The sequence below is a fragment of the Epinephelus fuscoguttatus genome, linkage group LG14, assembly GCF_011397635.1.
Source record: "Epinephelus fuscoguttatus linkage group LG14, E.fuscoguttatus.final_Chr_v1".
In the NCBI taxonomy this organism is placed as follows: domain Eukaryota; kingdom Metazoa; phylum Chordata; class Actinopteri; order Perciformes; family Serranidae; genus Epinephelus; species Epinephelus fuscoguttatus.
Window position 1 is genome coordinate 8,312,042 of NC_064765.1, and position 23,948 is coordinate 8,335,989.

Sequence of the window (23,948 nt, forward strand, 5' to 3'; positions counted from 1 at the left end):
GATGACTTATAACTATAATTTGCGATTGTATCAATTTATCTTTAGATTAGTTTGTCAGTCAGAATGGCTCTTGAAGGAATGAAAACAGAAGAGGTCATTTTGGTTGAACAAATGTTTATTACTATAATACAACCTGAAACCATTTTGTAAATGAAAGTATGTGTAAAAAGTCTCTCCTTTGAAAATCAATAAAATAAAGGGGAGGTTCTCCGTCATGGTGTACCTCTAAACTGGCATATCTCTGCCTCTCTACATCATAGGTCTGGTCTTTGTGACTGACTGAATGTACATTCAATGTTTGTAATTAAACTAAAAAAAAAATCATAGTTTCCAGCTTTTCTGTAAATAGCAGCACTTGATTTGTACACATTCGGGAAATCTGAAATGTATTTTGATGAAATGAGTGTGTAGTTACATTCAGTTGTTGCCCTCACATTGCAGCCATAAATACCACCCCATTCCAATGTGTGTTTTGTGTAAAAGCAAAAGGACTTGAATGCTTTCATATGTACTTTTTTTTAGAGACTTTGTGACTGTGAAGAAGCTCATTATGTTTAATCTGTTTCAAATCACAGCCAGTGATGTCAGAACAATAGTGAAGCTGTGTTGAGGCTGATTCTACCAGCCTTCCTCTCAGGATCTTGAGCATGAAAACAAGAGAGAAAAAACAGAGCAGGGTTTTTAGTGAGGGGGTGACATTAAACCACATCACTGTGTGCTGGCAGCGCAGAAATACACAGCTGAGTCTGATGGAGTCACTGTTTGAATGATCAGAGATCCTTTCCCTGTGTCTTCTCCTTTTATCTTGAATCTGGAGTCTTTAAACTGGTCCTCATACGATGGAGCACCCTGGAGGACTACAAACCCGATGAGGCTCATGGAGCGACTGCTCTGTTTCTGTTGGTACCACAGCATGTAGTTGAGGTTGCTGCCATCATGATTGCAGTTTATTGTGAGCTCCACAGTCCCTTCCTTTACAACTTGAGGAGAGGACTGTTGGAATGTAACACTTTGCACTTTTCCTGTGAAGAAAGTCAGTTCATGTCATTGTTGAGGTAAAATTTGAATTCAAGCAATAAAAGTTTTCGGAATTCATCTTGAAATGTTAGAATCAAAACAAGAATTTGTACCATAAACACACAGTGGTCCACATGTTAAAGAAAAAAAAAAATCATATAACATTGTGTCAGGCTTACTTGTAAGGACGAGCAGTAAAAATCCAAATGTGTATAAAACTGGAGGCATCCTGGAAACTTAAATCAACAAATGTGCAACGATGAGAAATAACAAAAATGATCCAGAATTATTTCCATATCAAATGAACAATTAGCATACACTGCAATCTGGTATCAGAGGTGGTGCATTCACATGTTTGTCTGATCTGACAAGCTTATTACAGATGAACTGAAAGAGGACTGTCTTCCCTTCTATGTCACCTCCTCTTCCCCACCTTCTTCCTCTGCTCACAGCTGATCCTGTCACAAATACTTTCTCTCCTGCCTGCTTCTTTGCTGCACTTTTATTCCTAATCAAAAATTGATACATTTTGTGATGGATTTTCTTGCTGTGGTGGTTTTAAGTCTTAAAGACACCAGAGATGTCTGTAATGCTGTAAGAGTGATTCTGGGAGACTTTTAAAGAATGTGGGAAACTAAAAACAAAGGTTTATGGAATTATTATTATTATTTATCATTAGTTTATTATTTCTGATTACTTTATTTTAATGTTGACTATATGATATTTTATTATTAATTCTTTACTCTCTGATTACTTGTAGGCCTACTGTAAGTATGTTCTCACCAGCTGATGTGATTGGATGAAAACCTGCTGACAGTTGGACCGCAGTGGACCCTGATTGGTCATCACATAATTGAGCGGTCTTTTTAAACCTACAATGCCCCGCCCACTTGTTAAACCATTTGGAAAGTACTGTAACTCGCGCATAATCTCCCCCTGGGACACAAGAACTAATTTAATGTCAGAACAATAATAAAGCTTTTTTTTGAACTCAGTTTTTGTTTAGTTTTCTTTAAACAACAGTACAAAGTATATTTTCGTTTTTATCCTTCTGAATATAACATTTGTATACAATATATTCAGAAATGGTAAAAGACATAAAAAGATAAAAACACAAATATCCACTCCAACATGTTAAGCCATGATTAAGCAAGAGCAAAATTTAAGTTCAAATAGATAAAAGTTTTGTTTTTTAAGCAAGTGAAAAAAATAAATGTAATAACTGTCCAGTCCACATTATAATCACACAAAAAAGTACAGATGCCAAATCTGTACTACAGACAGTGACATATGTATATGATATGTGCATAGGGGAGATATTGAAGCAAAAAGTCTAGCGAAGTCTTACTGGATGATAAACCTCACTTTATTAATAGAGGCATGACAGGGCTCCATTGTTCAGTAAAGACGGATGTTTGTAATTTTAAAGAGAATATCATTTGTTCCATCTGATAAAGGTCTCAGACTTTCTGGATCCATATATGTGGGAGGGTCTGGTGTCAGCCATCTGATAGTTACACACTTTAAGGCTGCTGTAAGTAATATATGCAAGAGGTATTTCTTATCCTGTGCATTCAGAATCTCAGAGATAACACCCAGTAGTGCTACTGAAGGATCTAGTGAAATTTCATGTTGAAAGATCTCTTTAAGGGCATCAAATATGTCTTTCCAGTATAAACTTAACTTCGTACATTGCCAACATATATGGGTGTGATTGGCAGTGCATGTTCCACAGTTTCTCCAACATGAACTGGGATGTGTTGGACCCATTTTAGATACTATTTCTGTTGTTCTGAAAAATCTAATTATTTTCCATATAAATTCCCTCCATGTGTTGGAATGAGTAACCAGATGTGCCTCCGTGCATACGTCCTTCTAAGTTCTCTGTGATATGACCATGTTCATCTCTGCCTCCCACCTCCGCCTCACTTGTAGGGTGTTATGTACATCCATAGATAAAAAATATTTTATACACTTTAACTATTTTTTCTTGTCTCCATTTCCCATTTGTATTTCTTTTAGAAAGATTGCTATTGGATGTGGGCTTTAGCCTATAAGTTTACCCCATTCATTGTGTGTTGTCAGAAAAGTTCTTAGCTGCAAGTATCTAAAGAAATCTGTCCAGGGGAGATCAAAGTCATTTTTCAACTCCTCGAATGTTTTAAAATTATAACTGTGAAATCACTGATGCAGATAAATCAGTCCATAATCTGGCCATTTTCTAAAGCCAACATCCAGACTGTGAGGTGTAAAGGTCCTCATGGATACTTGTCAGTGAGGAGATTAGCTTTGGTAGTCCAAAAGGGGACTTCATTTTATTCCAAATTTTAAGAGAAATCTTAGTTCAATGTGTGTAGGGGCATCTAGAAAGGGTAGGGTTTTCAATGGCTTTGTACTTATATGTTTTTAAATATTGAGCCAGTGGGTGTATGTACCATTCTGAATCCATACTATCAGAGGCTTTATTTGTGCAGCCTAAAAATGATATTTTAAATTTGGAAGTTTCAGGCCACCTTCTGGCTTTGTTAGTTGCAAAATTGTGAATTTCATTCTAGGGCACTTATCTTGAATGTTCAAATTATCAAGAGTAGACTTTGGAATTTCTATAGGCAACATCTGAAATAAGTAGAGAAGTCTGGGCAGAACATTCATATGAGTACTTTCAATGTGACCCAGTAAAGATGGAGGGAGGGTAGACCATTGTTCCAGATCATTACTAATGCCGTGGATTATTTTACAATAATGAAGCTGTGTTGAGGCTGATTCTACCAGCCTTCCTCTCAGGATCTTGAGCATGAAAACAAGAGAGAAAAAGAGAGCAGGGTTTTTAGTGAGGGGGTAACATTAAACCACATCACTGTGTGCTGGCAGCGCAGAAATACACAGCTGAGTCTGATGGAGTCACTGTTTGAATGATCAGAGATCCTTTCCCTGTGTCTTCTCCTTTTATCTTGAATCTGGAGTCTTTAAACTGGTCCTCGTACGATGGAGCACCCTGGAGGACTACAAACCCGATGAGGCTCATGGAGCGACTGCTCTGTTTGTGTTGGTACCACAGCATTACTTGGAGGCTGCTGTCATCATGATTGCAGTTTATCGTGAGCTCCACAGTCCCTTCCTTTACAACTTGAGGAGAGGACTGTTGGACTGAAACACTTTGCACTTTTCCTGTGAAGAAAGTCAGTTCATGTCATTGTTGAGGTAAAATTTGAATTCAAGCAATAAAAGTTTTCGGAATTGATCTTGAAGTGTTAGAATCAAAACAAAAATTTGTACCATAAACACACAGTGGTACACGTGTTAAAGAAAAAAAAAATCATTTAACATTGTGTCAGGCTTACTTGTAAGGACGAGCAGTAAAAATCCAAATGTGTATAAAACTGGAGGCATCCTGGAAACTTAAATCAACAAATGTGCAACGATGAGAAATAACAAAAATAATTTAGAATTATTTCCATATCAAATGAACAATTAGCATACACTGAAATCTGGTATCAGAGGTGGTGCATTCACATGTTTCTCCGATCTGACAAGCTTATTACAGATGAACTGAAAGAGGACTGTCTTCCCTTCTACGTCACCTCCTCTTCCCCACCTTCTTCCTCTGCTCACAGCTGATCCTGTCACAAATACTTTCTCTCCTGCCTGCTTCTTTGCTGCGCTTTTATTCTTAACAAAAATTAATACATATATTTTGTGATGGATTTTCTTGGTGTGGTGGTTTTAAGTCTTGAAGTCGCCAGACAGTGGCGTAAGGTAGTTACTATGGGCCCCACTACATGTTATCATGCACATATCGTCTAGTTACATCATCAGAGACTTGACACTGTATAACATCAATATACATATTACCCAGCAAGCATCATTACATATCTGTATATAACAAAAAATACCAAAGGAAATGAGAAATTAAGAAATGATTAACTCACTTTAACAATGTTAATAACGATCCATCATTATAGAATAGTTGTTTTATAGAGTAGTTGTTTAATGGGTACAGATAAGGTTTTTTTTGTAAGGTTAGAAATTGAAATGAAACATGATAGAGACTGGTTTGCCTTTTTCAAGGGCCTATATAGCAAATGGCACAGTTTTTAATTGAATGACAGTTCTTCTTTGAACACAGGCATATTTTCAATATGGCAATCACTCATAGGGGCCCATTCTCCACCCAACACATTGTTGGAGGACCCACTCCCTCTATGGGCCCCCCCCGATTCAAGGGCCTGAGTGTGATCACACTGTCTGCACTGTCTATATGTACGTCCTGACACCATGTCTGTAAGAATGATTCTGGAGGACAGAAGTAGGGATAGATAACAGCAGCCTAGGTATCTAGCTACTAATGTACTGTGATCTAAGCTAGCTAATGTCACTGTTTGGGTTATTATGTTGTTGGTTGTTGCTGCTTTGCCTTGTCATATTCTTGTCATGACTTAACTTTTTATGCCAAGCATGGCTTTTGCTTGTGGGGAGTGGCGAGGAAAACATACTCTCTAATGACATCATAATAGGGTTGCAACGGTATGAGATTTTCACGGTACGAAAACTGTCTCAGAAAATGTTGCAGTTTCATGGTATTACATCATTTATATTATCATCAGTCAGAATGACTCTTAAAGGAATGAAAATGGAAGGGTTATTTTTGGTTGAACAAATGTATGTTATAATACAAACCTTAAACCATTTTGTTAGGATCTTGAGCATGAAAACAAGAGAAAAAAGAGAGCAGGGTTTTTAGTGAGGGAGTGTCATTAAACCACATCACTGTGTGCTGGCAGCGCAGAAATACACAGCAGAGTCTGATAGAGTCACACTGTTAATGATCAGAGCTCCTGTTCGGATGTCTTCTCTTGTTATTTCAAACCGATCCTTAAACTGCTCCTCATAATTGGGGTCGCTGCCGATGTAGCTGAATCCAATCAACGTCATCAAACCTTTCTCTTTTTGCTGGTACCACAGCATTACATCCTTGTCGTTATTATAATTGCATTTAATTTCTACCCTGGCCGTGTCGTTGACTATTCTTGGATGAGATGGCTGAAATGTCACACTTCTAACTCGATCTGTTGGAAGAACACAGATTTTATAAAGTAGTCAATATACAGAAGCCACAGTGAAAAAACATTCATACAAGTGCTGTTTGAAATTAACGACACATTAAAATTTACAGCTAATTTCTTTACATTGAAGCAAGATGAGAAGAAATGCTATCACAACTGGAGACATTCCTCAAGTCTGTGCTGTCGCAGTAGAGACACTGCTTCCTCCAACGGTGTATTAAGAAGGACTCTACCTCTTGTGAAAATGCACACGTCTCATAGGCAGGAAGGAGATGAGGGTTTTTAGTGAGGGAGTGGCATTAAGCCACATCACTGTGTACTGGCAGCGCAGAAATACACAGCCGAGTGTGACAGCTTTGCTTTGCGTACAACCAGAGCTCCTGTCACTGTGTCTTCTCTTGTCAGCTCGAATTCTTTGTCAAACTCATCCTCATAGTTTGGAGAGCTGGTTCCATATCCATACCCAATGAGGGTCATAGACATGTTGTCCTCTCTTTGCTGGTACCAGAGCATTGATAGAAGGGTATTGTCATTATGACTGCATTTAATCTGGACCTCAGTGTCCTCCTTTACTATCTGTGGAGGGAATTGTTTAAATATAACAGCATTCACCTGACCTGTGAAGAAAACAGATGTAGAAAATATTATTAATGCATAACAAGAACATACTTATGTTTAGCATGTTGTTTAGCGTGTTTTATAAATATTAATACCTGTGTATAAAGTGACTAATTTAGTATGAAATATGAGAACTTACAATAAAAACAGATAATAAGGAAGCCAAAGGTTTGCATAGACGAAGACATGATCGGGCACTGATGTGAGAAAAGTTTTTCTCTGAAACAAATAACTCTCAGGGTAAGGAAGTAGGGTGTTGAAGTAGGGTGTTGTGTCTGTGTGTGCAGGTTAAATCATTGCCACATCCTCATGGTAAAAGCTGCATACTAAGTGCTGTGCCTCCACCTATTGGTTGAATCAGTTCTTCAGGACCCTATTGTACACTGTATTTTGCATTTTTAATGATTATTATTTTAATTTCAGCAGACTTTGTACGTCTCGGTAACCACTCCCGCCCCAACCTCCCCCTCAAGACCTGATGAGAATTTTAGTCTTGCCCCACATTTGCATGACTGCAAGTACATCTCAAACACATGGGCAATATTATCGTACTAGACATTTCTATTTTTTGGCACCAGTGTGCCATCATTTCTGACATATGAGGTCTGTTTGCCCTCTCAACCAACAACACTCACCAGTTATTTCTTATAGGTTCTCTGAGAAGATGAAAAAATCCATTAAATGCAGTAAAAAGCTCTCTGTCTCCAAGAATTTAATTACCCTACGTTGGCCCCTTTCATCATTCTGATAATGCAAGAGGATAGTCACCAAAATGTCCCAATGAATTATTTACCTGTTAGTCCAAAGACTTCATGTTTACACATCTTTGCTTATTGTTTCATTGTGCAGCCCCGGGTTGAAAAACGACAAAAAATGAACTTTGTTAACCGTATTTAAAATACGTTAGCGTAGAGTTCAAATGATTTGTTGATTAATTGATAAGCTCGTGGACAGAATAATAACAGCAACAGTTTTGATAATCAATTAAGCCTAATCGTCAATCAGCTTTTCCCTTGTGAGGATTTACTGCTTTTCTCTGTCATAGGTAACAGTAAATTGAATGTTTGGGTTTTGATCCATGTTTGGACATTTTATTAGACAGTAAAGTAAGTAGTAAAACAGAGCAGAACCAAAGGGCAAATACATTTTGTTGATTCAGACCAACTTAAAAAAACAAACAAGTGACTCAGCACACAAACAAGGTATCATCAGAAAGAAACAAAATGTACCTATAACCTAATCAGAAGAAGTATTATTTTTCTTAAAATACTTGTCCTGACATTGTCCCGTCATCAAAGTTTAAGTTGCAATGCTCTAAACTTGTAAAACATCACCAATGGCTCAATATATTCTTTCTTGACTTCTGCACAGTGGAGAAAGCTGAGCATGAATATTGTGTTTATTTTATCACAGTTATTATCTTTTGCATTTCTACCTCACTTCAGTGCATGTTTTCTAATGAAGCAGTTATAATGAAGACTTTTCTCAGAGTTTTGATACGGCGTCACATGGTTTCAGTGGTTTCCTGTCGGTGTGTTGTTATCTGCTGGATCATTATGGAGGTTTTTGTACGAGAGCGTCCCTGTTTTTATTACTGTGCATACTTGCTGCACCGAAATATTCTCCACTGTCTTCAGGGTGTTTCAGGTTCAGGATGTGAAGATCAGCTGTTTTCTCTCCATCTCCACTCAAGCTGAATTTGTTTTCAAACCCTGGCTCAATCTTAGGAGTTTTATAATACACGTAGGCGATCAGCTTCAGGGCAGTGTCTCCTGCTGAGCGCTGATACCAGAGGATAGTGTCATAGCTCGGGATTTTATGTATGAGGCTCAGGTTGACTTCAGTATTTGGTGTCCAGAACAGGTCATCTGGAGTCTGAAACACCTGTTTTTCCTTACTGAGGTAAACTCCTGTGAAGAGAGAAACAATTTTAATCATTGTAGAAATAAACAGCCAATGATTCGTGATTAGTGGAAGAAATCTTCCGCCTCAGTTGCTCCACCAATAAAGATTTTTGATGGTTAATTCCAAAATAAATGTGGAAAAAAGATGAATAAATGTGCAGTACCTTTAATCCAGACAACAGTGATGATGGAAATGATTAAAGGAGATGGCATCTTGTTGATTGTGAAGAACCAGCTAGAATCGCTCAGCTTTGTGGATCAGAAGGAGGCAGGAAGTGATGTAGAGAAATCAGAGAATATGTAAATACTGAGAAACTTTTCATTCAGTCTGTCTTTTCCAACAGTTACACTTATTTAGATTGACCTCAGCCGTACTAGTAGTCGCATGGTGTCCTTGGAGCAGAGTGTTGAATGCCTTGTAACTTGGGAACCACTGAGAATATTTAATGCCTCAGCTGTGAGCAGGGATGTTTCAAGACTTTTTTTTTCTTTTAGCGTGCCCTGAGGGATACGTTCGCTTCATTTTGCCGCAGCCCGCACGGCACCGGCAGCAGCAGGTCAGCTCAGTCAGCTGTAGGGGCCCCATTAGGGAGGTCTCCGACGTGTCGTCATTGCAGTGTCTCTAAGGGGGTTTCAAGTTGTGTCGTTGATTACAGACCAAATGTCAGCAGTCCCTTGAGGCCCCCTCTAGCCACTCGCAAGCAGCAGCAAGTAGGGGGGGCCCCATTAGAGGGGATTCCGTGTGTTGTCGTTGCTGCAGTGTCTATAGGGGTTCCATTCATATTGTCATTGATATGGACCAATGTCAGCCGTCTCTGAGGGGCCCCTTCTAGCTCGGGGCCCTAGGCAATTGCCTAGTTTGCCTGTCTGGTTGCGACGGCCCTGGCTGTGAGGAATGAAATGTTTGTGAAACCTACAAATAATCACATGATCATTAGGGCTGTAGTCAACCAAAGAAAAACTTGGTCGACTAATGTCGTACATAATCTTCAACTAATTGATTAGTCGTGGGAAAAAAAAAAAATCTACACATAATTTTTACTTGCGGTGGTGTGTCTGTGTCACTCTGCAGTTACACCTCCAAAACGCAAGTCGGCAGAAGGGCTGCCAAAAAAAATTCGAAGTTCGAAATTTATTCAAATATATATATTTTTTATAAGTTCGAACCTAAATTTGATAATTCGAGTATCATTAATAATTAATTAATACTATTAATAACGTCGTATATCACGGTGAACCCCGTTCGGGCAGAAATGGCTCGTCCCAGAGAGGGACGCAGACCCCCAAATTCCACCAGATGCGTGTTGGCTGCGTCAGTGCACGCAGCGAATAACTAGCACAGCCGTTCCGCAACGGACCTGCATCTAGTGGAATTCCGGTGAGAGACGGAGGGAGAGGCATGGACGGAGGAGCCCGCTGCGCCAACACCACCCACTGTGCAGTCCGCGATGTGTGACCTGTTCGGGAAGACATACAGGGAGAGTGGTGCACCTGCTGCCTCCCTGCCTACCCTTTTTGAAGAAGAGATGAAACGTTACCAGAATGAGACACCACTACGAGCTGACTCAGGATCCACTCTTGTGGTGGAAAACTACAGGCACAGTGAAGTATCCAAACATTGTGGTTAGAACGGGTGTTTTAATCCGAGTGTCATGTTCATAATGCGCTAGCAATAAGCATCTTATTTATATTTGAGTTTGTTTTTTTTTGGTTTTTTTTTTTAAATAATTAAAAAAAAAATAAAAAAATTTTTGAATATTATTCGAACTCTACTAAATTAATTTGAAAATATTCGAACTCAATTATATGGTGCGTTTGACAGCCCTCGTCGGCGGTGGAGGACTATGTTAAGTGCTGTGAAGTTTAGTTCAAATCAAACTTTATTTATATAGTTGATCCAAAACTCACATTAAATATGGCTTAATAGAGACAATTTCAAACACAAGTACGCAAATTGGCTTCACTATAAATTGCAGACCTGACAGACAAACACTTGACTTTATCTGCACACATTTTCCCCACCAATACAACATGCTAACATTATTAGCACAAGTCAATAGCATTTTACATTGTATAAACTAGCCTAGCGTCTAGTGATTTTTTTCCCCCTCATCTCATATAAAACCAGGGACAACAGCAACATTTAACAAAGGTAACAGCACACTGTTTGGCTCCATTACAACTCACAACGTTCACCGACAAAACAACTGTCTTATACTAAACATGTTTTCCAAGCAAATACAACATGCTAACGTTATTAGCACAAGTCAATAGCATTTTACATTGTATAAACTAGCCTAGCGTCTAGTGATTTTTTTCCCCCTCATCTCATATAAAACCAGGGACAACAGCAACATGTAACAAAGGTAACAGCACACTGTTTGGCTCCATTACAACTCACAACGGTCACCGACAAAACAACTGTCTTATACTAAACATGTTTTCCAAGCAAATACAACATGCTAACGTTATTAGCGCCAGCCTATGGCATTTTACATTGTATATATTAGCCTCGCGACTAGCGAGCTTCCCTTGTCTCACATAAAGTCAGGGACAACAGCAGCATTTAACAAAGGTAACGGTACATAATTTGGCTCCATTGCAGCTCACAAGATTCACCGACAAAATAACTGTCACTCCAAACACGTTTTCCAAACAAATACAACATGCTAACTTTATTAGCGCCAGCCTATGGCATTTTACATGGTAACGTTATACATTAGCCTAGCGACAAGCGGAGATTTCCTCTGCTCATATGAAGCCAGGATTAATCCCGAAGTATAAATCCCCGAAGGATAAATCACACACAAGACTTAAAATGCTATTTTAGTGGAGGATTTACTGTCTTCACAATTTATTGTTACTTATCTGTGAAATACAAGTAAATACAAGCTTCATTTCCACTGAGGGAAATGGTGTCAGTATACAGAAACTGACAGGAGGTCTGTGTCACTGCGACACTGAGCGTGAGGGTGGGCGAGTTCAACTTTCTGTCAACAACGGGGGTGTTTTGAAAACACCTCATTTTCACAGGTAACTTAGCCTGTCCCCCCCCGCTGCAGGAAATAATGGATTAATCCTGGAAAGCTGTTGATGTAGTACTTTTCCCCTTATGAAAGTAACACGGCGATTATTCGACCAATGACAATTTGGTCGGACGAGAGCATATCGACCAAATAATCAAGTAGTCGACCAGGAGACTACAGCCCTACAAGTAACTCAGCACACAAACAAGGTATCATCAGAAAGAAACAAAATGTACCTATAACCTGATCAGCAGAAGTATTATTTTTCTTAAAATACTTGTCCTGACATTGTCCCGTCATCAAAGTTTAAGTTGCAATGCTCTAAACTCGTAAAACATCTCCAATGGTTCAGTATATCCTTTTTTTGACTTCATCTGCACAGTGGAGAGAGCTGAGCATCAATATTACGTTTTGTGTCTGTTTTATCTTAATTGTTATTATCTTGTACATTTCTACCTCACTTCAGTGCATGTTTTCTAATGAAGCAGTTATAATGAAGACTTTTCTCAGAGTTTTGATACGGCGTCACATGGTTTCAGTGGTTTCCTGTCGGTGTGTTGTTATCTGCTGGATCATTATGGAGGTTTTTGTACGAGAGCGTCCCTGTTTTTATTACTGTGCATACTTGCTGCACCGAAATATTCTCCACTGTCTTCAGGGTGTTTCAGGTTCAGGATGTGAAGATCAGCTGTTTTCTCTCCATCTCCACTCAAGCTGAATTTGTTTTCAAACCCTGGCTCAATCTTAGGAGTTTTATAATACACGTAGGCGATCAGCTTCAGGGCAGTGTCTCCTGCTGAGCGCTGATACCAGAGGATAGTGTTATAGCTCGTGATTTTATGCGTGAGGCTCAGGTTGACTTCAGTATTTGGTGTCCAGAACAGGTCATTTGGAGTCTGAAACACCTGATTTTCCTTACTGAGGTAAACTCCTGTGAAGAGAGAAACAATTTTAATTATTGTAGAAATAAACAGCCACTGATTAGTGATTAGTGGAAGAAATCTTCCGCCTCAGTTGCTCCACCAATAAAGATTTTTGATGGTTAATTCCAAAATAAATGTGGAAAAATTAAGATGAATTAATGTGCAGTAGCTTTAATCCAGACAACAGTGATGATGGAAATGCTTAAAGGAGATGGCATCTTGTTGATTGTGAAGAACCAGCTAGAATTGCTCAGCTTTGTGGATCAGAAGGAGGGCAGGAAGTGATGTAGAGAAATCAGAGAATATGTAAATACTGAGAAACTTTTCATTCAGTCTATCTTTTCCAACAGTTACACTCTAGTCATGGTTATTTACAGGGCAGATTTACACAAGGCAATTACACTATTTCACAAACTAAACTTAACCTTATTTAGCCTGTGCGTCAATGCAGTTACGACATACATTTATTTAGATTGACCTCAGCTGTACTAGTAGTCGCATGGCGTCCTTTGGAGCACAGTGTTAAATTTCTTGTAACTTGGGAACCATTGAGAATATTTAATGCCTTAGCTGTGAGGAATGAAATACTTGTGAAACCTACAAATAATCACATGATCATTAGGGCTGTAGTCAACCAAAGAAAATCTTGGTCTACTAAAGTCGTACATAATCTTTGAATAATCGATTAGTCGTGGGAAAAAAAAAATCTGCACATAATTTTTACTTCGGTGGTGTCTGTGTCACTCTGCAGTTACACCTCCAAAACACTAGTCGGCGTGGAGGACTGTGTTAAGTGCTGTAAAGTTTAGTTCAAATCAAACTTTATTTATATAGTTGAGTCAAAACTCACATTAAATATGGCTTAATAGAGACAATTTCAAACACAAGTACGCAAAATTGGCTTCACTATAAATCGCAGACCTGACAGACAAACACTTGTCTTATCTGGACACATTTCCCCCACCAATACAACATGCTAACTTTATTAGCACAAGTCTGTAGCATTTAACATTGTATAAACTAGCCTAGCGTCTAGCGATCTTTTCCTCTTCTCATATAAAACCAGAGACAACAGCAACATGTAACAAAGGTAACAGCACACTGTTTGGCTCCATTACAACTCACAAGGTTCACCGACAAAACAACTGTCTTATACTAAACACGTTTTCCAAACAAATACAACATGCTATCGTTATTAGCGCCAGCCTATGGCATTTTACATTGTATATATTAGCTTAGCGACTAGCGAGCTTTCCCTTGTCTCACATAAAGTCAGGGACAACAGCAGCATTTAACGAAGGTAACGGCACATAATTTGGCTCCATTGCAGCTCACAAGATTCACCGACAAAATAACTTTCACTCCAAACACGTTTTCCAAACAAATACAACATGCTAACTTTATTAGCGCCAGCCTATGGCATTTTACATGGTAACGTTATACATTAGCCTAGCGACAAGCGGAGATTTCCTCTGCTCATATGAAGCCAGGATTAATCCCGAAGTATAAATCCCCGAAGGATAAATCACACACAAGACTTAAAATGCTATTTTAGTGGAAGATTTACTGTCTTCACAATTTATTGTTACTTATCTGTGAAATACAAGTAAATACAAGCTTCATTTCCACTGAGGGAAATGGTGTCAGTATACAGAAACTGACAGGAGGTCTGTGTCACCGCGACACTGAGCGTGAGGGTGGGCGAGTTCAACTTTCTGTCAACAACGGGGGTGTTTTGAAAACACCTCATTTTCACAGGTAACTTAGCCTGTCCCCGCTGCAGGAAATAATGGATTAATCCTGGAAAGCTGTTGATGTAGTACTTTTCCCTTATGAAAGTAACACGGCGATTATTCGACCAATGACAATTTGGTCGGACGAGAGCATATCGACCAAATAATTGACTAGTCGACCAGGAGACTACAGCCCTACAAGTAACTCAGCACACAAACAAGGTATCATCAGAAAGAAACAAAATGTACCTATAACCTGATCAGCAGAAGTATTTTTCTTAAATTTCTTGTCCTGACATTGTCCCATCATCAAAGTTTAAGTTGCAATGCTCTAAACTCGTAAAACATCTCCAATGGTTCAGTATATCCTTTTTGACTTCATCTGCACAGTGGAGAGACTGAGCATCAATATTACGTTTTGTGTCTGTTTTATCTTAATTGTTATTATCTTGTACATTTCTACCTCACTTCAGTGCATGTTTTCTAATGAAGCAGTTATAATGAAGACTTTTCTCAGAGTTTTGATACGGCGTCACATGGCTTCAGTGGTTTCCTGTCGGTGTGTTGTTATCTGCTGGATCATTATGGAGGTTTTTGCGAGAGCGTCCCTGTTTTTATTACTGTGCATACTTGCTGCACCGAAATATTCTCCACTGTCTTCAGGGTGTTTCAGGTTCAGGATGTGAAGATCAGCTGTTTTCTCTCCATCTCCACTCAAGTTGAATTTGTTTTCAAACCCTGGCTCAATCTTAGGAGTTTTATATCTCACGTAGGCGATCAGCTTCAGGGCAGTGTCTCCTGCTGAGCGCTGATACCAGAGGATAGTGTTATAGTTCGTGATTTTATGCGTGAGGCTCAGGTTGACTTCAGTATTTGGTGTCCAGAACAGGTCATTTGGAGTCTGAAACACCTGTTTTTCCTTACTGAGGTAAACTCCTGTGAAGAGAGAAACAATTTTAATCATTGTAGAAATAAGCAGCCACTGATTAGTGATTAGTGGAAGAAATCTTCCGCCTCAGTTGCTCCACCAATAAAGATTTTTGATGGTTAATTCCAAAATAAATGTGGAAGAAAAAGATGAATAAATGTGCAGTACCTTTAATCCAGACAACAGTGATGATGGAAATGCTTAAAGGAGATGGCATCTTGTTGATTGTGAAGAACCAGCTAGAATCGCTCAGCTTTGTGGATCAGAAGGAGGGGCAGGAAGTGATGTAGAGAAATCAGAGAATATGTAAATACTGAGAAACTTTTCATTCAGTCTATCTTTTCCAACAGTTACACTCTAGTCATGGTTATTTACAGGGCAGATTTACACAAGGCAATTACACTATTTCACAAACTAAACTTAACCTTATTTAGCCTGTGCGTCAATGCAGTTACGACATACATTTATTTAGATTGACCTCAGCTGTACTAGTAGTCGCATGGCGTCCTTTGGAGCACAGTGTTAAATTTCTTGTAACTTGGGAACCATTGAGAATATTTAATGCCTTAGCTGTGAGGAATGAAATACTTGAAACCTACAAATAATCACATGATCATTAGGGCTGTAGTCAACCAAAGAAAATCTTGGTCTACTAAAGTCGTATAATCTTTGAATAATCGATTAGTCGTGGTAAAAAAAAGGCTGCACATTATTTTTATTTCTGCGGTGGTGTGTCTGTTACTCTGCAGTTACACCTCCAAAACACTAGTCAGCTGTGGAGGACTGTGTTAAGTACTGTAAAGTTTAGTTCAAATCAAACTTTATTTATATAGTTGATTCAAAACTCACATTAAATATGGCTTAATAGAGACAATTTCAAACACAAGTACACAAATTGGCTTCACTATAAATCGTAGAACTGACAGACAAACACTTGTCTTTATCTGGACACATTTCCCCTACCAATACAACATGCTAAAGTTATTAGCACGAGTTTATGGCATTTTACACTGTATAAACTAGCCTAGCGTCTAGCGATCTTTTCCTCTTCTCATATAAAACCAGAGACAACAGCAACATGTAACAAAGGTAACAGCACACTGTTTGGCTCCATTACAACTCACAAGGTTCACCGACAAAACAACTGTCTTATACTAAACACGTTTTCCAAACAAATACAACATGCTATCGTTATTAGCGCCAGCCTATGGCATTTTACATTGTATATATTAGCTTAGCGACTAGCGAGCTTTCACTTGTCTCACAAAGTCAGGGACAACAGCAGCATTTAACGAAGGTAACGGCACATAATTTGGCTCCATTGCAGCTCACAAGATTCACCGACAAAATAACTTTCACTCCAAACACGTTTTCCAAACAAATACAACATGCTAACTTTATTAGCGCCAGCCTATGGCATTTTACATGGTAACGTTATACATTAGCCTAGCGGAGATTTCCTCTGCTCATATGAAGCCAGGATTAATCCCGAAGTATAAATCCCCAAAGGATAAATCACACACAAGACTTAAAATGCTATTTTAGTGGAAGATTTACTGTCTTCACAATTTATTGTTACTTATCTGTGAAATACAAGTAAATACAAGCTTCATTTCCACTGAGGGAAATGGTGTCAGTATACAGAAACTGACAGGAGGTCTGTGTCACGCGACACTGAGCGTGAGGTGGGCGAGTTCAACTTTCTGTCAACAACGGGGGTGTTTTGAAAACACCCTCATTTTCACAGGTAACTTAGCCTGTCCCCCCCCGCTGCAGGAAATAATGGATTAATCCTGGAAAGCTGTTGATGTAGTACTTTTACCCTTATGAAAGTAACACGGCGATTATTCGACCAATGACAATTTGGTCGGACGAGCATATCGACCAAATAATTGACTAGTCGACCAGGAGACTACAGCCCTACAAGTAACTCAGCACACAAACAAGGTATCATCAGAAAGAAACAAAATGTACCTATAACCTGATCAGCAGAAGTATTATTTTTCTTAAAATACTTGTCCTGACATTGTCCCATCATCAAAGTTTAAGTTGCAATGCTCTAAACTCGTAAAACATCTCCAATGGTTCAGTATATCCTTTTTTGACTTCATCTGCACAGTGGAGAGAGCTGAGCATCAATATTACGTTTTGTGTCTGTTTTATCTTAATTGTTATTATCTTGTACATTTCTACCTCACTTCAGTGCATGTTTTGTAATGAAGCAGTTATAATGAAGACTTTTCTCAGAGTTTTGATACGCGTCACATGGCTTCAGTGGTTTCCTGTCGGTGTGTTGTTATCTGCTGGATCATTATGGAGGTTTTTGTACGAGAGCGTCCCTGTTTTTATTACTGTGCATACTTGCTGCACCGAAATATTCTCCACTGTCTTCAGGGTGTTTCAGGTTCAGGATGTGAAGATCAGCTGTTTTCTCTCCATCTCCACTCAAGTTGAATTTGTTTTCAAACCCTGGCTCAATCTTAGGAGTTTTATATCTCACGTAGGCGATCAGCTTCAGGGCAGTGTCTCCTGCTGAGCGCTGATACCAGAGGATAGTGTTATAGTTCGTGATTTTATGCGTGAGGCTCAGGTTGACTTCAGTATTTGGTGTCCAGAACAGGTCATTTGGAGTCTGAAACACCTGTTTTTCCTTACTGAGGTAAACTCCTGTGAATAGAGAAACAATTTTAATCATTGTAGAAATAAACAGCCACTGATTAGTGATTAGTGGAAGAAATCTTCCGCCTCAGTTGCTCCACCAATAAAGATTTTTGATGGTTAATTCCAAAATAAATGTGGAAAAAAGATGAATAAATGTGCAGTACCTTTAATCCAGACAACAGTGATGATGGAAATGCTTAAAGGAGATGGCATCTTGTTGATTGTGAAGAACCAGCTAGAATCGCTCAGCTTTGTGGATCAGAAGGAGGGCAGGAAGTGATGTAGAGAAATCAGAGAATATGTAAATACTGAGAAACTTTTCATTCAGTCTATCTTTTCCAACAGTTACACTCTAGTCAAGGTTATTTACAGGGCAGATTTACACAAGGCAATTACATTATTTCACAAACTAAACTTAGCCTTATTTAGCCTGTGCGTCAATGCAGTTACGACATACATTTATTTAGATTGACCTCAGCTGTACTAGTAGTCGCATGGCGTCCTTGGAGCACAGTGTTAAATTTCTTGTAACTTGGGAACCATTGAGAATATTTAATGCCTTAGCTGTGAGGAATGAAATACTTGTGAAACCTACAAATAATCACATGATCATTAGGGCTGTAGTCAACCAAAGAAAATCTTGGTCTACTAAAGTCGTACATAATCTTTGAATAATCGATTAGTCGTGGGAAAAAAAAAATCTGCACATAATTTTTACTTCTGCGGTGGTGTCTGTGTCACTCTGCAGTTACACCTCCAAAACACTAGTCGGCGGTGGAGGACTATGTTAAGTGCTGTAAAGTTTAGTTCAAATCAAACTTTATTTATATAGTTGAGTCAAAACTCACATTAAATATGGCTTAATAGAGACAATTTCAAACACAAGTACGCAAATTGGCTTCACTATAAATCGCAGACCTGACAGACAAACACTTGTCTTATCTGGACACATTTCCCCCACCAATACAACATGCTAACTTTATTAGCACAAGTCTGTAGCATTTAACATTGTATAAACTAGCCTAGCGTCTAGCGATCTTTTCCTCTTCTCATATAAAACCAGAGACAACAGCAACATGTAACAAAGGTAACAGCACACTGTTTGGCTCCATTACAACTCACAAGGTTCACCGACAAAACAACTGTCTTATACTAAACACGTTTTCCAAACAAATACAACATGCTATCGTTATTAGCGCCAGCCTATGGCATTTTACATTGTATATATTAGCTTAGCGACTAGCGAGCTTTCCCTTGTCTCACATAAAGTCAGGGACAACAGCAGCATTTAACGAAGGTAACGGCACATAATTTGGCTCCATTGCAGCTCACAAGATTCACCGACAAAATAACTGTCACTCCAAACACGTTTTCCAAACAAATACAACATGCTAACTTTATTAGCGCCAGCCTATGGCATTTTACATGGTAACGTTATACATTAGCCTAGCGACAAGCGGAGATTTCCTCTGCTCATATGAAGCCAGGATTAATCCCGAAGTATAAATCCCCAAAGGATAAATCACACACAAGACTTAAAATGCTATTTTAGTGGAGGATTTACTGTCTTCACAATTTATTGTTACTTATCTGTGAAATACAAGTAAATACAAGCTTCATTTCCACTGAGGGAAATGGTGTCAGTATACAGAAACTGACAGGAGGTCTGTGTCACCGCGACACTGAGCGTGAGGGTGGGCGAGTTCAACTTTCTGTCAACAACGGGGGTGTTTTGAAAACACCCTCATTTTCACAGGTAACTTAGCCTGTCCCCCCCCGCTGCAGGAAATAATGGATTAATCCTGGAAAGCTGTTGATGTAGTACTTTTCCCCTTATGAAAGTAACACGATTATTCGACCAATGACAATTTGGTCGGACGAGCATATCGACCAAATAATTGACTAGTCGACCAGGAGACTACAGCCCTACAAGTAACTCAGCACACAAACAAGGTATCATCAGAAAGAAACAAAATGTACCTATAACCTGATCAGCAGAAGTATTATTTTTCTTAAAATACTTGTCCTGACATTGTCCCATCATCAAAGTTTAAGTTGCAATGCTCTAAACTCGTAAACATCTCCAATGGTTCAGTATATCCTTTTTGACTTCATCTGCACAGTGGAGAGAGCTGAGCATCAATATTACGTTTTGTGTCTGTTTTATCTTAATTGTTATTATCTTGTACATTTCTACCTCACTTCAGTGCATGTTTTCTAATGAAGCAGTTATAATGAAGACTTTTCTCAGAGTTTTGATACGGCGTCACATGGCTTCAGTGGTTTCCTGTCGGTGTGTTGTTATCTGCTGGATCATTATGGAGGTTTTTGTACGAGAGCGTCCCTGTTTTTATTACTGTGCATACTTGCTGCACCGAAATATTCTCCACTGTCTTCAGGGTGTTTCAGGTTCAGGATGTGAAGATCAGCTGTTTTCTCTCCATCTCCACTCAAGTTGAATTTGTTTTCAAACCCTGGCTCAATCTTAGGAGTTTTATATCTCACGTAGGCGATCAGCTTCAGGGCAGTGTCTCCTGCTGAGCGCTGATACCAGAGGATAGTGTTATAGTTCGTGATTTTATGCGTGAGGCTCAGGTTGACTTCAGTATTTGGTGTCCAGAACAGGTCATTTGGAGTCTGAAACACCTGTTTTTCCTTACTGAGGTAAACTCCTGTGAAGAGAGAAACAATTTTAATCATTGTAGAAATAAACAGCCACTGATTAGTGATTAGTGGAAGAAATCTTCCGCCTCAGTTGCTCCACCAATAAAGATTTTTGATGGTTAATTCCAAAATAAATGTGGAAAAAAAAAGATGAATAAATGTGCAGTACCTTTAATCCAGACAACAGTGATGATGGAAATGCTTAAAGGAGATGGCATCTTGTTGATTGTGAAGAACCAGCTAGAATCGCTCAGCTTTGTGGATCAGAAGGAGGGGCAGGAAGTGATGTAGAGAAATCAGAGAATATGTAAATACTGAGAAACTTTTCATTCAGTCTATCTTTTCCAACAGTTACACTCTAGTCAAGGTTATTTACAGGGCAGATTTACACAAGGCAATTACATTATTTCACAAACTAAACTTAGCCTTATTTAGCCTGTGCGTCAATGCAGTTACGACATACATTTATTTAGATTGACCTCAGCTGTACTAGTAGTCGCATGGCGTCCTTGGAGCACAGTGTTAAATTTCTTGTAACTTGGGGAACCATTGAGAATATTTAATGCCTTAGCTGTGAGGAATGAAATACTTGTGAAACCTACAAATAATCACATGATCATTAGGGCTGTAGTCAACCAAAGAAAATCTTGGTCTACTAAAGTCGTACATAATCTTTGAATAATCGATTAGTCAAAAAAAAATCTGCACATAATTTTACTTCTGCGGTGGTGTCTGTGTCACTCTGCAGTTACACCTCCAAAACACTAGTTAGCAGTGGAGGACTGTGTTAAGTGCTGTAAAGTTTAGTTCAAATCAAACTTTATTTATATAGTTGAGTCAAAACTCACATTAAATATGGCTTAATAGAGACAATTTCAAACACAAGTACGCAAATTGGCTTCACTATAAATCGCAGACCTGACAGACAAACACTTGTCTTATCTGGACACATTTCCCCCACCAATACAACATGCTAACTTTATTAGCACAAGTCTGTAGCATTTAACATTGTATAAACTAGCCTAGCGTCTAGCGATCTTTTCCTCTTCTCATATAAAACCAGAGACAACAGCAACATGTAACAAAGGTAACAGCACACTGTTTGGCTCCATTACAACTCACAAGGTTCACCGACAAAACAACTGTCTTATACTAAACACGTTTTCCAAACAAATACAACATGCTATCGTTATTAGCGCCAGCCTATGGCATTTTACATTGTATATATTAGCTTAGCGACTAGCGAGCTTTCCCTTGTCTCACATAAAGTCAGGGACAACAGCAGCATTTAACGAAGGTAACGGGTACATAATTTGGCTCCATTGCAGCTCACAAGATTCACCGACAAAATAACTTTCACTCCAAACACGTTTTCCAAACAAATACAACATGCTAACTTTATTAGCGCCAGCCTATGGCATTTTACATGGTAACGTTATACATTAGCCTAGCGACAAGCGGAGATTTCTCTGCTCATATGAAGCCAGGATTAATCCCGAAGTATAAATCCCCGAAGGATAAATCACACACAAGACTTAAAATGCTATTTTAGTGGAAGATTTACTGTCTTCACAATTTATTGTTACTTATCTGTGAAATACAAGTAAATACAAGCTTCATTTCCACTGAGGGAAATGGTGTCAGTATACAGAAACTGACAGGAGGTCTGTGTCACCGCGACACTGAGCGTGAGGGTGGGCGAGTTCAACTTTCTGTCAACAACGGGGGTGTTTTGAAAACACCCTCATTTTCACAGGTAACTTAGCCTGTCCCCCCACCGCAGGAAATAATGGATTAATCCTGGAAAGCTGTTGATGTAGTACTTTTCCCCTTATGAAAGTAACACGGCGATTATTCGACCAATGACAATTTGGTCGGACGAGAGCATATCGACCAAATAATCAAGTAGTCGACCAGGAGACTACAGCCCTACAAGTAACTCAGCACACAAACAAGGTATCATCAGAAAGAAACAAAATGTACCTATAACCTGATCAGCAGAAGTATTATTTTTCTTAAAATACTTGTCCTGACATTGTCCCATCATCAAAGTTTAAGTTGCAATGCTCTAAACTCGTAAAACATCTCCAATGGTTCAGTATATCCTTTTTTGACTTCATCTGCACAGTGGAGAGCTGAGCATCAATATTACGTTTTGTGTCTGTTTTATCTTAATTGTTATTATCTTGTACATTTCTACCTCACTTCAGTGCATGTTTTCTAATGAAGCAGTTATAATGAAGACTTTTCTCAGAGTTTTGATACGGCGTCACATGGCTTCAGTGGTTTCCTGTCGGTGTGTTGTTATCTGCTGGATCATTATGGAGGTTTTTGTACGAGAGCGTCCCTGTTTTTATTACTGTGCATACTTGCTGCACCGAAATATTCTCCACTGTCTTCAGGGTGTTTCAGGTTCAGGATGTGAAGATCAGCTGTTTTCTCTCCATCTCCACTCAAGCTGAATTTGTTTTCAAACCCTGGCTCAATCTTAGGAGTTTTATAATACACGTAGGCGATCAGCTTCAGGGCAGTGTCTCCTGCTGAGCGCTGATACCAGAGGATAGTGTCATAGCTCGGGATTTTATGTATGAGGCTCAGGTTGACTTCAGTATTTGGTGTCCAGAACAGGTCATCTGGAGTCTGAAACACCTGTTTTTCCTTACTGAGGTAAACTCCTGTGAAGAGAGAAACAATTTTAATCATTGTAGAAATAAACAGCCAATGATTCGTGATTAGTGGAAGAAATCTTCCGCCTCAGTTGCTCCACCAATAAAGATTTTTGATGGTTAATTCCAAAATAAATGTGGAAAAAAAAGATGAATAAATGTGCAGTACCTTTAATCCAGACAACAGTGATGATGGAAATGATTAAAGGAGATGGCATCTTGTTGATTGTGAAGAACCAGCTAGAATCGCTCAGCTTTGTGGATCAGAAGGAGGGGCAGGAAGTGATGTAGAGAAATCAGAGAATATGTAAATACTGAGAAACTTTTCATTCAGTCTGTCTTTTCCAACAGTTACACTTATTTAGATTGACCTCAGCCGTACTAGTAGTCGCATGGTGTCCTTGGAGCAGAGTGTTGAATGCCTTGTAACTTGGGAACCACTGAGAATATTTAATGCCTCAGCTGTGAGCAGGGATGTTTCAAGACTTTTTTTCTTTAGCGTGCCCTGAGGATACGTTCGCTTCATTTTGCCGCAGCCCGCACGGCACCGGCAGCAGCAGGTCAGCTCAGTCAGCTGTAGGGGCCCCATTAGGGAGGTCTCCGACGTGTCGTCATTGCAGTGTCTCTAAGGGGTTTCAAGTTGTGTCGTTGATTACAGACCAAATGTCAGCAGTCCTTGAGGCCCTCTAGCCACTCGCAAGCAGCAAGTAGGGGGGGCCCCATTAGAGGGGATTCCGTGTGTTGT

General features: G+C 39.2%; 1 protein-coding gene and 1 gene segment (V, D, J or C); both read right to left on the minus strand.

Annotated features, from left to right (window-relative positions):
• The window catches only part of LOC125901233 (M1-specific T cell receptor beta chain-like), a 115,401-nt gene that overhangs the window by 67,903 nt on the left and 23,550 nt on the right, over positions 1-23,948 (minus strand). The gene's annotated exons all lie outside the window — the stretch shown is intronic.
• On the minus strand, positions 3,806-4,649 carry LOC125901237 (T cell receptor beta variable 29-1-like). The segment is given in 2 exon segments: positions 3,806-4,185; positions 4,359-4,649. Coding segments are annotated over 2 exon segments (363 nt in total).